Below are 14325 nucleotides of genomic sequence, written 5' to 3'. Positions count from 1 at the left end.
TGTCTTACCTCATGATTGTTACCAAGTTCTTGTGTTTATTCTGTCAGTTGTCAATGTAAGGTGTGAATGAATCCTTATTTACTGTAGGGTTTTTTCCTTATTATTCTTATGCATGGCTCAAAATCTTTTGAGGCACTTAATGACAGGGAAGAGAGGCTTAGTATTGATAGCTCCTTAAAACAGCAATGTAACTAATGCTGAAATTGAGATTAACAGTTCATAAAGAAGAAGTCACAGATTATATTTTTTTCCTGCCAGAAAACTCAACATTTATTTAACAGCACTTTGAATATCCAGAGCAAGGCTCCTCGTTTACTGCATAGTTTTGTACCATTACTGAAAAAAATCCCAAAACTCAAAGTACAGCTGAGCAGATTTTCATTTAACTTCCATAATGAACAAATAACAGCAAAACTAAGAGTCTTAATGAAGTTGAGAAACTGAAAACAGTTTTGCACATGCAGGAGTTTAAATAAAGCAGGTTTTATCTGAAAAAGCAACTTACCTTTATTCTAAAGAGCTGCATCTCAAACAAGATTTAGTGTAAAATTTAAGGAAGAACTAACAGAACAGAAATTCTAAACAAAAGATATTATTTCATACATAAAGTGAAAATAGGGATTAAAATTAACGTGGACAGTTTCAGTTCAACACCTAGTGGAGAACAGGTCACACAACAAAGTTCAAAACGATGCAGTGAATTAGAGGATAGGAATTCTGAAGACTACATCATTCAGTTTTCCACCTTTATGAGAAGAAAAGGCTGTTGCTTTGTAGAACTTCAACTTTGCACCTATGGTGCTTTGAGAGAGAATGTTTATTTCTGAAAAATTCTGCAACTTGTCTTCTGTTCTAAACAGATACATGATAGTAAGTACAGATGAAGGGAGGACCACTAGTCTTTTGTTAGAAGTAGACAGAAAGTGGCTTTCAAATTAGTATTCAAAACCATATTGTGAAGACTAAAACATCCATCAGATGAGTATACCTGAATGCCTCATGGGCTGCTTCCAGCATCACCTGTCAACACAGATCCTCAGTGCTTATGCTGCTTCCCACACCACTGGAACATAAGCTTGTTTGCCTTCCTCCCTCCCCAACCCTTTCAAATGCCTGTTATTGACAACAATTAGCTCAAAATGCACCCAGATAAAGTAGCGGGGAGGGACAAAACCGCCACCAAATTCCTCTTTTCCCTCCCACAAGGGAGTGAATCCCAGCGGTCAGGAAAGTGCAGCCCTAGGGAGCCCAGGCCACCCGCTGGGCAGTGAAGCAGCCTGGGCTGGGTGTCCATGTGGGTTCTGTCTGCCAGAGGCTGGGTTTCTGGAGTCCTTCCTCCCAGCTTCTGGACAACTCCACCTGCAGCTCAGCTAGGTTTTGTTCATTTGTGGTTAAAAGCAGTGAGTGTACTTCTATCCTCCCCCACAGCACATACAGCTCCTTCTGTCCCTCCTCCTACACACTCTACTCCTGTTCTCAGTCTGTTTCCTCCTGAACAGCCTATACTCTATTAGGCTTCAATTAACATAAAACATGCACAGAAGAATATATATATATTCATATATATAGTTTATCATATATAAAGTTTAATAATGATTGAGTAATCTGAGCTATTATTTTAATCCTTTTTCTTCCCTTCTGTGGTCAGTGAACTCCCTTTTTGGAGAGATGAAAGTGGGAAATCAACAGTATAATGCTCCTTGTTATTCTACCTTCCTCTTAACACCAAAATTAGAGAAGTACAATAAGCTGTTCTCGCATTAAAAGCGACAAATGGCATTATGAAAGGGCCCTATTCATTAACACAAGTGAATTATCTATAGTATCAACAGACCCAATTCCTTAGGTTCAGAACTCCCAATTAAGTGTGACTAGTCACCTCAAAACATGTATATGTGTGTGTGATATAAATGAGTACATCATTTCAGACTGAATGCTGAAAACGGTAGATATTATTGTGAAACTTAAGCCCTTTTTCTTCTCAGACTACAAGTAAAGGCCACAGTCTGGATTAGGTTTGTGCTCCCATGTATACTATTGGATGCCAATCCTGCTTCAGAAGCTTTCTCTCAAAAATACAGATATTCTTTGAAAACAGTATTTTAAAGCCCTTTATTTGATGTGTAGACCCTATTCTCTGTACAGGTTTCCTGAGATCCTGCCACTTAGAACATTCAGATTAAAAACTTCTAAAGGCAGCCTGAAAAGAAAGAGGATCCAGATTCCCAGAAAAATAGACAATATCCGCTGCTGTGGACTAAGTAAAAACTTAGGATTCTTGTAGTCCACTCAAAAGGAAGGGAACTGCATGGCTTATATTATTTAACTGAACATACTCCTAGTCCTTCTTATAGTCACTGTGTGTAACCATGAAAAACCTCATCCTCACTCTCCAAAACGATAAATGAAAAGTATAACTTCTACAGCAAAGGTGTTTAAAAACCTGAGCACTTAAAGAGTCTGTGTTTCAGCAGTACCACACAGAAGCAAAGTCCAAAGGTAAAACTCATTAACCTATGCTACTCTGGGTCACCAGGACAAAGGGAAAGACGAGCCACCGACTCTTTAGTCTCCCAGCCAATTATTTGCTCACACTATATCTCGAACCAAGTTCCTGCATATATTAAAATTAAGGAAATGAATTCAAACTCATGCTTTATGCAAAAGACCTCCAGCCTTTTAGAGCTGATACAAGTACATGTGACACTTGAAAACAATATGTCAGGTTTCTTTGTAAGTCGTCAGCATTACAGCTGCTTTCAGAAGCAATAGTCCATTTTCATGTGCTAACCTGGAGCCTAATAAGAGCACTAGTACTCCACCTAGCACTGAACTTGTGATGCCTGAAGCTCTTTCAAGAGCTCTTTTTCTCACTTTGGATCTTCCTGCCACACCCAAAGAGGCATGTAACAACCTGAGGAAACAACCACACCTTTCAGAGTCTCAAACTGCTGAAGAGACAGCAACTGAGCCAGAGGAGCAGTCCAGGAAACTGTGTTCACCACAGTGCTCAAGAAGGCAGGGCAGGAGTAATCCATTCCCAAGTGTCCTTGAAGGTGCTGAGACTGACAGGCAAGGAGCCAACGGGCTTCTCTTTTCTTCCATCTCCTCTATAACTCAATTTTCAACCGCAGCCCCAAGCCAACACCAACACTTCCTAACACATCACAAATATTGCCACAAGTGGTATGGAACACACCACCTCATGCATGGTGCACATGCACACAAGCCACATAGTCTCGCAAGGCAAAATAAATCTACAGAGTGCAAAGAAATAATTCAGCATTTCAAAGTAGGTGTTTCTCTAAGCATTTTCTTGATACAATAGAAGATTCACCCTTAATTGATATGTAAGCAGCTTAGGTGCATGTGACCAAGCACCATAGGCATCTAATTTTTGTCAGTATTATGCATCCAGGCAGCCGCAAATCTTAACTGGCATATCCAGAGCAAACCTCGGTCTTGACAAGTTTAGAGAAACTAGCACATTCTCAGATGGCAGACAGGGTTCAATACAAGCACAGCTGCCATTTTAAGAAGCAAGGTTTCTCCTTTTACAAAATGTCAACAACTTGAGCAAAAAGTCAGCTGATTCATCTTCGCTCTCAGTGGTTCAAACTTGCATCCCATCACCCAGAGGAGTCCTGGAAGAGCCAAACCTGCAGATGAACGCTGAAAGCCCCTGCAATGCAGCCCTACCACACAACCATCAGGCTGCTGGAAGGTAGAAAGGCTGTGTACAAACCACTCAGGTGCTTGTTCTTCCACACTGTACGCACGCGTGCCAGCCACTGACCAAAGCCAAAGCAATTTGACCTTCTCCTGCCACAGTTCATCCTTGGTTTTCAGAAGGGAAGGTTTACACACTTAGGCTGCAAGACTGTGAATCTCAAGTGAAACTCCTTTCAGCACAGAATGAAGTGCTAAGAACATGCTCCTCTCTGCGACTTCGTTTATGCCTACCACGGCAGCACTTTTTACAAACTACTTTAAGAAGCTCCCTTCTCAGCAAGCTGGTCTTCAAAGATACTGTTCCAAAATCCTCCTCCTCATCTAACACTGTAAACAAACCCTGGCACACAGCACAGGGTGAGCTAGGTAGGAAGGCCCCTACAAGTCAGTTACTTTCAAACAAGACATGGCAGGGCCATGTCTTCAGGTTCATTTACTGAAGTACTCGGTTAAGCTCTGTGAATCCAAGGAGCATAATAAAGGCCACAGGAACTCCAGGGAAGAGAGACTGTATGGGATCATTACAGGAAGCAATTACAACCCCATGTACAGTAGACTGTAAATATCAACAAAAACTAGCAACAGCTTGTTTTGATCCTTAACAATGTTGACAGCACAAATATAGATAATATTCCCTGTGGCACAGAACAGCCTTCAGAAGCTCCCTGCTTGTTCAGTACCTGTGAACCTCACCACCAGGTCACATGACATAAGAGAACAGATGTATAATATACACGTGTGGTATGCAAGTACAGACAAAAAGTGAGCAACTCTTGTTTTCAAAACAGAGCATAAAATGGATGTTAAAGTGAATGATATTAAAGGCCAGGTTACAGACAGAGCACCTGGAATTTCAAAGCCCATCACCTAGTTTGAACTTAATTCTCACATTCTCATGATGATATCACATGGCAACCAAGCTTATCTGTTCCCCATTTAAAAGGTAGTAACGACAGGCTTTATTCTTCAGAATTCTATCTACCTGAAAAAAATCAGGTTACAAAAGCTCAGTCTAATGAGTACCACTTTTTCCGTAACTCTGGGAAACCACTAGAGAGTACACTAGAACAGAATTTGGACAGATGGCTTTATTTTGTTGGATGAGAAAAGTTGAGAAGCGGTTAAACATCCTACTTTGAGCAGGGTCTAAATGTTTCACTGTGCTCCCTCCAGGCTGAAGGACAACATTTGTTTGAGGTAGCAGTTGCGCTACCAGAATGGGTAACAAAAGTTCATGCTTTGAAGTGCTGAGAAGCCTCCTGCTTCAGAATTGAGTCTGGTTCCATGGCAACAAATAGAGAGAGGTCCACAAAAGCTTCAGCACCTCAAACATGACTGATGACTGGAGTTCTGCTGCACAGCGCTCTAATCTAAGAATAAAAATCAATGAAGACTTCAGCAAGTTTAGTAGATCTAATGAAACCGCTTCTTTTAAGCTTTGCAAAGAAGGCAGTCTTTCAAAGAATGATGTTTGCCAATTCTTTAAGCATTTTATCACCCTATTCATCTCATGCAAAAAAAAAAGTTTACATGAGGAAAAAGAGATTAGCCAAAGCAATCACATGTCCAAAACCGGTTAGATAGCCAACTTTGCTTGATGTCTAAAGTTTATTTCTAGAACCGTTTCTTCAAAATGTATCATATTTCAGATGACATATCCTAAAAATAAGGATAATAGGAAGGACTTAAATAAATAAAACACCAACAAACAACCCAACCCCCAAAAAGTAGTCTAGTCCTTTTCCTCATTCACCACTTTCACTGGGTAGCTGCATTTAGAACACCTTATCGTTCATACAAGAACCACATTTAGAAGATGTTATGTAACTGCTTTGAGTGGCCAATGCTTTCATTTCAACAACTGAGTCACCAAACATCAGATGCTCTCATTCCATACAAAAATGGAGGAAAAAAGGTATTAACAAAACTACAACTGAGACTTGGAAAAAACATAGTAGTCATGCAAGTGCTTGGCAAGTATTTGTATTTTAAGCTTCATATACTTACATTGATCAATAAAATACTCCATCAATACTAAATCACTTATGACTCCTTAGACGTCAAAGCTCTTCAATACAGGTATGGATCCTAACTATACTTACCTCTTCATGGGACATGAGATTAAGGCCAAAATCACAAAAGGCATCACTGGAGAAGCCAAGAAGAAAACCCTTGTTCAGAGAAAAAAAACCTTGTTCAGAACTCCTTTTGTTGTAACGTAGAGGAATTTCTTAAGAAGATTTAAGATGCTTCCATATATCATAAACATAACAGAGGAGAGGATTCCAAGCCTTAGTCCCTAGCAATATTTGCCAACTTAGTACAGAAAAAAAAAATGTTAACACCAATTCAAATTAAAATAGCAAGCTATTACTTCTTTCAAAGTAAAGCATAACACAATACCTTTCTCCTATGATCCTACTTAATCTCACTGTTAAAATACAAATATATTTTACAGAAACATTACCTGGCAAAGAAGTTTGTAAAAGGTCCCAATATTTTTCGTTTACTGTCCACATCTGTCTCTAGACAACACTCCTGCTGGCTGTGATCATTAGTTTCTTTAGTGGAATTCAGGGTAACATCCGAGAAGTGCACCTCATCGGTCTCAAGATTCACAATTGCACTTGAACTGCTTGTGACCACAAAGTCCAAAATGTCTTCATTGCTAACTGATAAAGTTGTTGACAGTTCTGTGCTAAGACTAGAAACACTACAGACAGAGATATCATCACTTCGATTCAGAGTTTTTGAAGTTGGACTATAAAGTTTGACAGTGTCATACCCAGTTCTTGGGAAAGTAGAGGATTTTCGCACAGCATGGTCATGTTCAGAAGTCAGAGGATGTGGAGGCACATAAGATGGCAGCGTGCATGCGCTCTGAAAAGCCCTGTCAGGCACAATTTCAGGTTCTGACTGCTTTCTCTTCACATTTAACACGCTGCAGTGAACAGGCTCTGGATTTCCTATTTCTAGAGTTGGAATACCAGAATCCACTGATTTAAGGCTATGACAATCTTCTAAAGCACTGGACAGCTGGCCACGCCCATACTCAGGCAATGAGAGAGATCTCGGGGTCCCAGAGTTCAAGTTTTGAAGGCCCTGGATACTGCTGCCCACTCTTGCGTCCAAAATTCCCATGAAGCTCAAACCATTTAAGGAGTTGGATAAATTTACATCCGTGGTCTTGGCCCAACTGGTAACTGGTTTGAAAGAAAGAAAAGACAAGATTATGAGTTTGCAGGAAAGTTGGGATGGGTTTTTTTTTTTTAAATACACTCAGTCCTGTCATAATTTCAGCTTTTAATTAAAAGTCATGCATCTTCTCTTGCACATGATTGCTATCCCTTCCCCCTGCTTGAACAAGCAGGACAATGGCAACTTAAATTAGGCTTCTAGAAAATGTCAAGCATGAAAAGCTTTTCACAAGCAGTTTGTGTGGCAGTGTTTACTTCGTATACATCTCCCGAGAGTAAAATTACATACTATAAAAACTGCAGTCATGTTCCATGTTAATATTAAGAACAATACTTGAAATTTATTTCTATAAATAAAATGCATATTTACTGATACTGGGGTGCTACAAAACTTGTTTCCATACACTTAGACCAAAATTCTGAAGTGTTCATTTAAACAGGATTTCTTCACATTCTTCTGGAAACCATAAAACTGATAATAAATTTGTCACTGAAATAGAATACATAATATATCAGTTTTGCATTAACCAAGAGATGCAAAATTTGTATAGCTATAAAGCTATCGATGTAGGCAACATTTTGACAATATGCATGATGCACTTCATCAGTGCATGTACAGTAAAACTGACACTTCCAAATATATTGTATTTACTGCACTCAGGGATCGCTGTCCTTCATATTTGCAATATACATTCACACTGTCTCCCCACGGGCTGCCAGCAGGTTAGTTAATCCAGTCAGTACCCTACTTCCAGTCTAAACCTGAGTGACCCTCAAAGAGAGGGCAGTCAAGTCAAGCTGCAGGTTAGATGCACTGTCCTTGTGGGCAACTGCAGCTTTTCATAAACTTGGAACACCATCAGGACTGCTGCCCTGGCTCCCAGAACTGCTACCGACCCCCTAAAACACCACATGATTATTATTGTGACATTACATACATACATCTTCTCCTTCTATATGAATAGTTAAATTATCTACAGCTCTGCTGAAGTTTGCAATGTAATTACTCTGCAGCAGTTGGCAGAACAAATATGCACATATTGCTTTGGTTTCTTCACTCTGAAACGCTCTGGGCTAAGTGTGAAGGAGTGAAGAATACTCCTCCCATCTTGCAAACAGCTTGCATTCTAGACAGTTTTTTCTCCAGTTCCTGAAGCCTGGTCTCCTGCTTCTGGTCTCCTATTCTCTCTCAAGTGTAGCATTTAATTAAAGGCACCACTTGTCCCCTAGAAGGTCCTCCCCATGTTCTACTTTTAAAAATCAAACACCCCCCAAAAAAAGACAAACCCCAAATATCTCATTAGAGAAAACGTTCCTCTCAGTAGTTCCAAACCACTGGTTAATGGCACTTAAGCCCTGCCAAACACCAGAGTTTGGCACACTGTCCGTTCTTAGATCTGAGCCCATCAATACACTTTGGCATTGTGAGACAGAAAACACATTTCAAACACATTCCACTGGTCCAAATCACAACATTTTTTTGCCACAAGCTTGCAGTCACATGAAAAGTTCACAAATTCAAACGTACTCTGTATGCTATACCAATTCTTTAGCTTACTATACAAATGCTCTTCACTAGCTGATCTGACACTCCAGTTCACTCTTAAGTGTAAGAAAAAGTCAAGTAGAAACAACCCTAGATATTTCATTTTTTAGACCTTTTCAGAACTTTCTAACAGCCAGCTATGTACTATGCATCCAAATCAATCAATGCATCAATTGCCTAATCCTTTGGCTAGGCAAGGTTTCAAATGTATTGTTTCGACTAAAAAGCTTGTGAAGATGTACACTTTTCTTATAGAGTTGCTATAGCAACTTTTTTCATATTACCATGGTTTGAGAAGTTTACATCCCTTGCAATTTAAAGAAGTGATGTCTTGAGATAGCTAGCATACCAACTGCGTACATTATGAACGTTCTCTGTTCACTAAATTAAATTTACAAAGGCCAGCAAAAAACAAAGAACCCTAAACAACGATCCTTGAACACAGGCAACAAACTATTCTACTTCATGAAGTCAACTGCGATAGTCAAAGTGTAAAAATATGACATTAACACAGAGCATTAGATATAATTACTGTTGCATATACTTGGCTCTCCTGCTCTCAGGCCTTCTTGCTTGGATTCATGTATTTTTCTAACTTAAGCCTGTTTTCTCTTCCCCATGCTCACCCACCTCTTCATACACAAACCAACAGCCCACCCAGCCCCAATGGGACAATCGAACACAGCAATGGAACTATGGAACACACACTATGGAACTGTTTAAGCAAGGGTGCAGGTGTTTGCTTTATCACAATTCATAGTTATTAATGCACCCAGAAAATGCAGTCCAGAAAACAAAGTACAGAAATGTAATCAGCCAGGAACAACTTTGATGATGTGTGGGTAAAAAAACCACAAGCATGTTCCCATAATGAATTCCTCCAATGACTGCCTTCACTTCTGCTCAACGATTTTCCCAAGTAACAGCCAGTCCTTAGTTTAATTGCACGGCTCTTCTTCACTAAGCTTACAAATAGTAAGTGTTCAAGTCACCTTGGAAGAGCCAGTAAAAACAGCAGCTCAAGAGGCCAAACAATTCTGTAAACAAGAGAGTTCAAAAAGAAGTGAAAATTAAAATACCTTATTTTTGTATTTCAGAAGGGTACTGATGCTATTTTAACTTTGTTTGGTATTTTTTTAAGCAAGAAATTCAACAGCAAGAGACCCTTTAAATTGGCAACCAGCAAATGCAGAAATATATAACAGCTATAGCTTGCTGGAGCAAATTATGCAATAACAAGCTACAAACATTTTACACAGTTCAGTGAAACTGTGGGAAGCTTTGAAGTATACCCATTGAGGGCTTTAAATGGAAACTTGAGATGTAATCAGCCGTCCAAAACATACATGAGAACACCTTGATTCAGTTTGCATTAGGTGGCTGTAGGATTGTTTTTAAGGATGTAGTGAAGTGATATTTATACTCCTCATTTTAGCTGCCTCACTGGTAAGTGCAAAATCTGACAACCGATGTCAAACATTCTAAGTGTCATATGCTCCAATACTAACTTCTTTCCATAAATAATTTAGTAACATAATGTTATTATAACTTTATCATCATAATAAACATAGCATTATTAAAGTATTAGTAGTATAATAAACTATTGAGAAAGAATAAGCAATTTTGTCTGCACAACATTCATAATCCTCATGGTTTACTTAAATATATTATCATCTAAATAAAATTGATATTTGTAAAGTCTTAACATCCTATGTCTTACAGGAACTACGATCTCTGAATATTCCAGAAGAGAGAGAACAAAGAAAAGGGTACTAGGAAAATACAGCAGAGGTCACAAGTGGCAATGAGAGGGTAGGTACGTATTATTTACTCATTAACTCTTCCAACATAAGCACTAAGGCACACCAGATAGTTTTGTAGCCAGGTTCAAAATTAACATGAGGACATAACTATACATGCAAACGGTAGTTAAGGTGCATAACTCCTTGCCACAGTACACTGTGGATGCTAGAAGTTTACATGTAAGCTCAGGGAAGAAAACAAAACAAAAAAAAAAATCACTGAGGATTCCTAAACGAAACTCAGGAAGTCCCTGAACTACAAGTGTCAGAACTTCGTGGAAATATCAATATACATGAATCCTGCTTTTAGGCCCTTTCCCAGGTGAATTCTTCTGACAGGTGGAGTTTTGGTCTGTCCCGGTCTGGCTGTCCATATGGCCTTACATTCCCCAGATTCTGATCATGGCATGCAAGAAGGCATGTTCTGACAATAACCAGAGCCTTTAAAACAGATTTTGACTTTGCATATCACTCAACCACACAGAGGGAACAAGTCATATTTGATTATAATTTCCAAGATCTAGAGTAAAATGGCTTTTTAACCCATTTCAATGTATAAATTTAAGACAGTTAACAGCAATGCCAGACCATCAGAGAAAAAACAAAGATCAGAAAGATGCCAACTGAAGCCACATTCTTCCAAGTTTGCTGTGATTTCCAATGCAATTTAGAGAACAAACTTGTTTAGAAGAAAGGGTAAGGCAAGTATCTACAAAACAGGAATCATATCTTCTCACCTCACAGGAACGAGAAGAGGAATGGTTTACATAAACTCCTTGAGAACTGAGCAGTAAACACCTCAATTTTTATCACACATCTCTCTTCACTTATCTCTGTCAGCAATTTATTTTTTTTTAAGTTTTGAAAAGCAAGGAATTTTCTCAACTACAAAGTTGCAACTGGTTTTTTCCTCTTCAGGGAAAAATATTTTTTTAAAAAATTAAGGGTTTATACTCTCCATAATTTTGACAATATTTTTGTGGCATGTACCAAGAAACACATTGCTGCTATCAAGTACAACTGCAGGTGACCTCGGTGCACATGAGCATCAAACCTAGCTTTGTTTATGAAACATTTCTTGGTTCAGATTGTTTATGTTCACGTTCTAGCAGCCACTGCATTGCTGACAGTGAAGAATTCCTCAGGCTACAAAAGTCTAGCTTTCAACAAAGTGTGAGATATAGCAAGTAAGGATACATATGTAAGCACTGCCAAAACTTTAATGGCAAAAAGAAAAGAAACAAGTTGGGTGGTTATTTTTTTATTAAGAATTCTTTTATCTAACTCCCAGCTGGCACCCTTCATGAAGTACATGCTTTACAAATCTGAGCAGAACACTTCGACAGTGATCATAGGTAAACCATTCACCGCTTTTCCATTTTTTAGCTACGTCAGGCAGGCAATACAAATAAGTCACAGTATTCTTTTAAAGCCTCTGCTCCAGAAGCAGTTTACAGGGCTTTTTTCCTCCCTACACCAATATCACTGAAAAATCTGAGGCCACATTAAATTAGCAGCAGCATCATGAGAACTTCAGCTAACGTTAGTTGTAGTTTTGTTTGGTCTTTGGGAATTGCCTAGGAGACTTCACTAGAAAGAGAGGCACCGATAGAGATGAAAGTTGCTTCTTTTTCACGGGCTTTGAGGCTGACGCGACACTGCTAAGGTTTCCTAGCTGGTGGCCTTCATTAAAAAAACAAACAAAAAAAAAAAAAACAACACACCACCCAACACAAAACCCCCCACCCAAGCAAAAGCAAAACCAAAAAACGGAAACCCACAGCCAATGCCTTTCCTCAAAGCCTTGAGGAAGCAACGCTCACCCTCCTCTGCGGTCTTTAAAATACTCGGTGAAGACTCCGGCGGCGCCGAGCCGCTCCTCTAACTTTTTTAAAGGTGGCCACGGAGGAGCAAAGCAAGCAGCCGATCACCGACCCGCAGCCCGGCCGAGCCCCTCACCCCCGCGGGGCTGCTCCCGCCTGCCCGGCGCGCAGGTGGCGGCGGCGGCCCGGCCTGCCCCGTTCGCCCTACCCCGGGCTCTGCCCCTCACCCCAACAGGTGCCACCAAATGCCCCTCAGCCCCAAGCGCGGGCCGAGCCCCGGCGGGACCGCAAGCCGCCACCCGGCGGGGTCTGCCGCCCGAGGAGGAAGAGCCACGCAGAAACTTTGACGCCTCACCGGGGTAGCGCTGCCCTCCGTCGCTCTCTTCATGCTGGGCCATGCCCAACCCGCTCCACAGCCGCGGCGGGACTAGCAGGCGGCTGGCGGCTGCGGCGGGCGGTCCATATCCCTCTCCGGTCTCCGCGGAGGAGCGGCGGGTTCAGCGGAGATGAGGCGGCGCAGCCCCCGCCCGCCGGGAACCCTCTCCGCACGGCGCAGGGCCTCCCATGGCGCCCGCCCCCGCGGCGGTCACGGCGCGGCGCACACCTGGCTGCGGGCGCAGCGGCGGAGCTCTGCCGGCGGCACAGGTGCCGGGCTCCTCCCGGGACGCTCCGGTCCCCGCCGCTCGGCCTTCTCCCGCCCCGCCGCTGCTCCCCCTCCCCAGCGCGGTGTTGAGAAGCACCGCCCGCCGGGGAAGGAAACGCCTGCGCAGCGGGGAGGCGGCCACTGGGCGCCAGGTCTGCGCGCTGGCAGCCATTTTGAATCGCCTCAGCGCGCCCGAGGCGGGGGACAGTGGCGGGGGCGGGTTGTGAGCGCCCGGCTCAGCCGCGGTGGAGTCGGTGGGTGGCCGCGGAGAAGGGAGGGGGTTGAAGAACGGCAGGCTTTAACTGAGGGCGCTCGTTCAGAGGAGCCCCGCGCAGGAGGGGAGCCGCTGGCTCGTCACCGGGCGGTTGCAGCCCGTCCTGTGTTACCGCCAGCGCGGGGGGCCGGGCTGTGGCGGGGCGGTGGGACCTGCGCGCTGGCGGCCTCTGGGGGAAGGAGGTCTGCGGCAAGACTGCTCTCGTGTTCCTGGCCGCGTTTAAGAGAAAAACAAAATTTGGTGGGTTTTACAAGTTCGGACTGTGGAAGGCCTGGGGCATCAAGTGAAGGTGTATCCATAGCTCTGTGGAACTGGCCTGTAATGCCAAAAGTGGAGGGTCTAGGATGGTAGTTGCTATTCTAGCATGTTTGATTTTCAATTCTCTTATCTTTACCATACATCTCAAAAGTGATCCCTTTTGCATTTGCATACTTAACCTATCTTAACCTATCCTGCACACCCCTTCTTTTCTCCACCCCCACTCTGCAAGAAGTTCGACCAATCAGTACCTTGCGGGAGCAGAGCTCTCCTGTTTCCTTATCATCTTTAAAACTCGTTCTTGCTTTTTTTTTCTGCAAAGGTCATACATGTTTTGCACCTAGACTCAGTGATCATGTCTTTAGAATGTTAGTAAGATGAAGTTGTCCCCCATCTTAACTGAGGATGTAAGTACTGGCCTCTCATCACCTCACACCTCTTACATCTACCCTGAAGCTGGAGGTGTAAGCACAGCAAATGCAGAAGTATGTGAACTTGTGTTAATATAATTGCTTCAATATCAAGAAGAGCAAAGCCATGATTGTTCAAGCTTTGATGTGGGCGAGTTTCACCTGAATAAATTGCAAGAGGCTGAGGTAAACTTGTACGGAAGTACTTGCCACTGTGACCCCATTGACACCAGTGCTATCAAGACGAGAATTAGGTCATTATCAAAATGAGAAGTAGGCACTGAAAACCTACCATCAACCAAAAATTACACCTCTGCAGATACTCTGACTGGGTCAGAGACTGATTAATGGCAGTGCTTACTCTGCTGGATTTCTAAGATGAGTATCAACATAATTAAGATACCCATATCGACATAATTAAGATTGGCACTAATTTCTCCATGTCTTTCTTTGAAAATCACTGCTACCGCTGCAAGACAGCTTGCATATTACTATTAAAAGAAGGTAAATAAAAGCAAAAGTTTTGAAGCACTATAAACTTGTTTGTATGACTTGTTTATAGTTTATAGACATATGTTTATATGTCATATGCTGCCACTAACTCCTTTTTCAGTATTAACATTTTCCTTCTGGTTTTGAG

At 41.9% G+C, this 14325-nt stretch overlaps 1 protein-coding gene across 3 annotated transcripts in view; it reads right to left on the bottom strand.

The window, feature by feature from the left end:
* The window catches only part of TBC1D14 (TBC1 domain family member 14), a 72687-nt gene extending 59757 nt beyond the window's left edge, over positions 1-12930 (bottom strand). The window contains exons 1-2 of one of the 3 annotated variants that reach the window (XM_075752556.1): positions 12705-12930; positions 6200-6935 (exon numbers count right to left, since the gene is read on the bottom strand). In XM_075752556.1, coding sequence (XP_075608671.1) covers positions 6200-6935; positions 12705-12915 — 947 coding nt within the window. In that variant the 5' untranslated portion in view covers positions 12916-12930. Of the gene's footprint in view, positions 1-6199; positions 6936-12100; positions 12244-12455 lie in introns of those variants that run through there. The other 2 variants (XM_075752557.1, XM_075752558.1) reach the window with 2 other exon arrangements.
* Positions 12931-14325: the final 1395 nt, after the last annotated feature.

Source organism: Balearica regulorum, chromosome 4 (genome assembly GCF_011004875.1).
Source record: "Balearica regulorum gibbericeps isolate bBalReg1 chromosome 4, bBalReg1.pri, whole genome shotgun sequence".
NCBI lineage: Eukaryota > Metazoa > Chordata > Aves > Gruiformes > Gruidae > Balearica > Balearica regulorum.
Note: the sequence above shows the minus strand (reverse complement) of the source record. Positions and strands in the feature narration are given on the sequence as shown.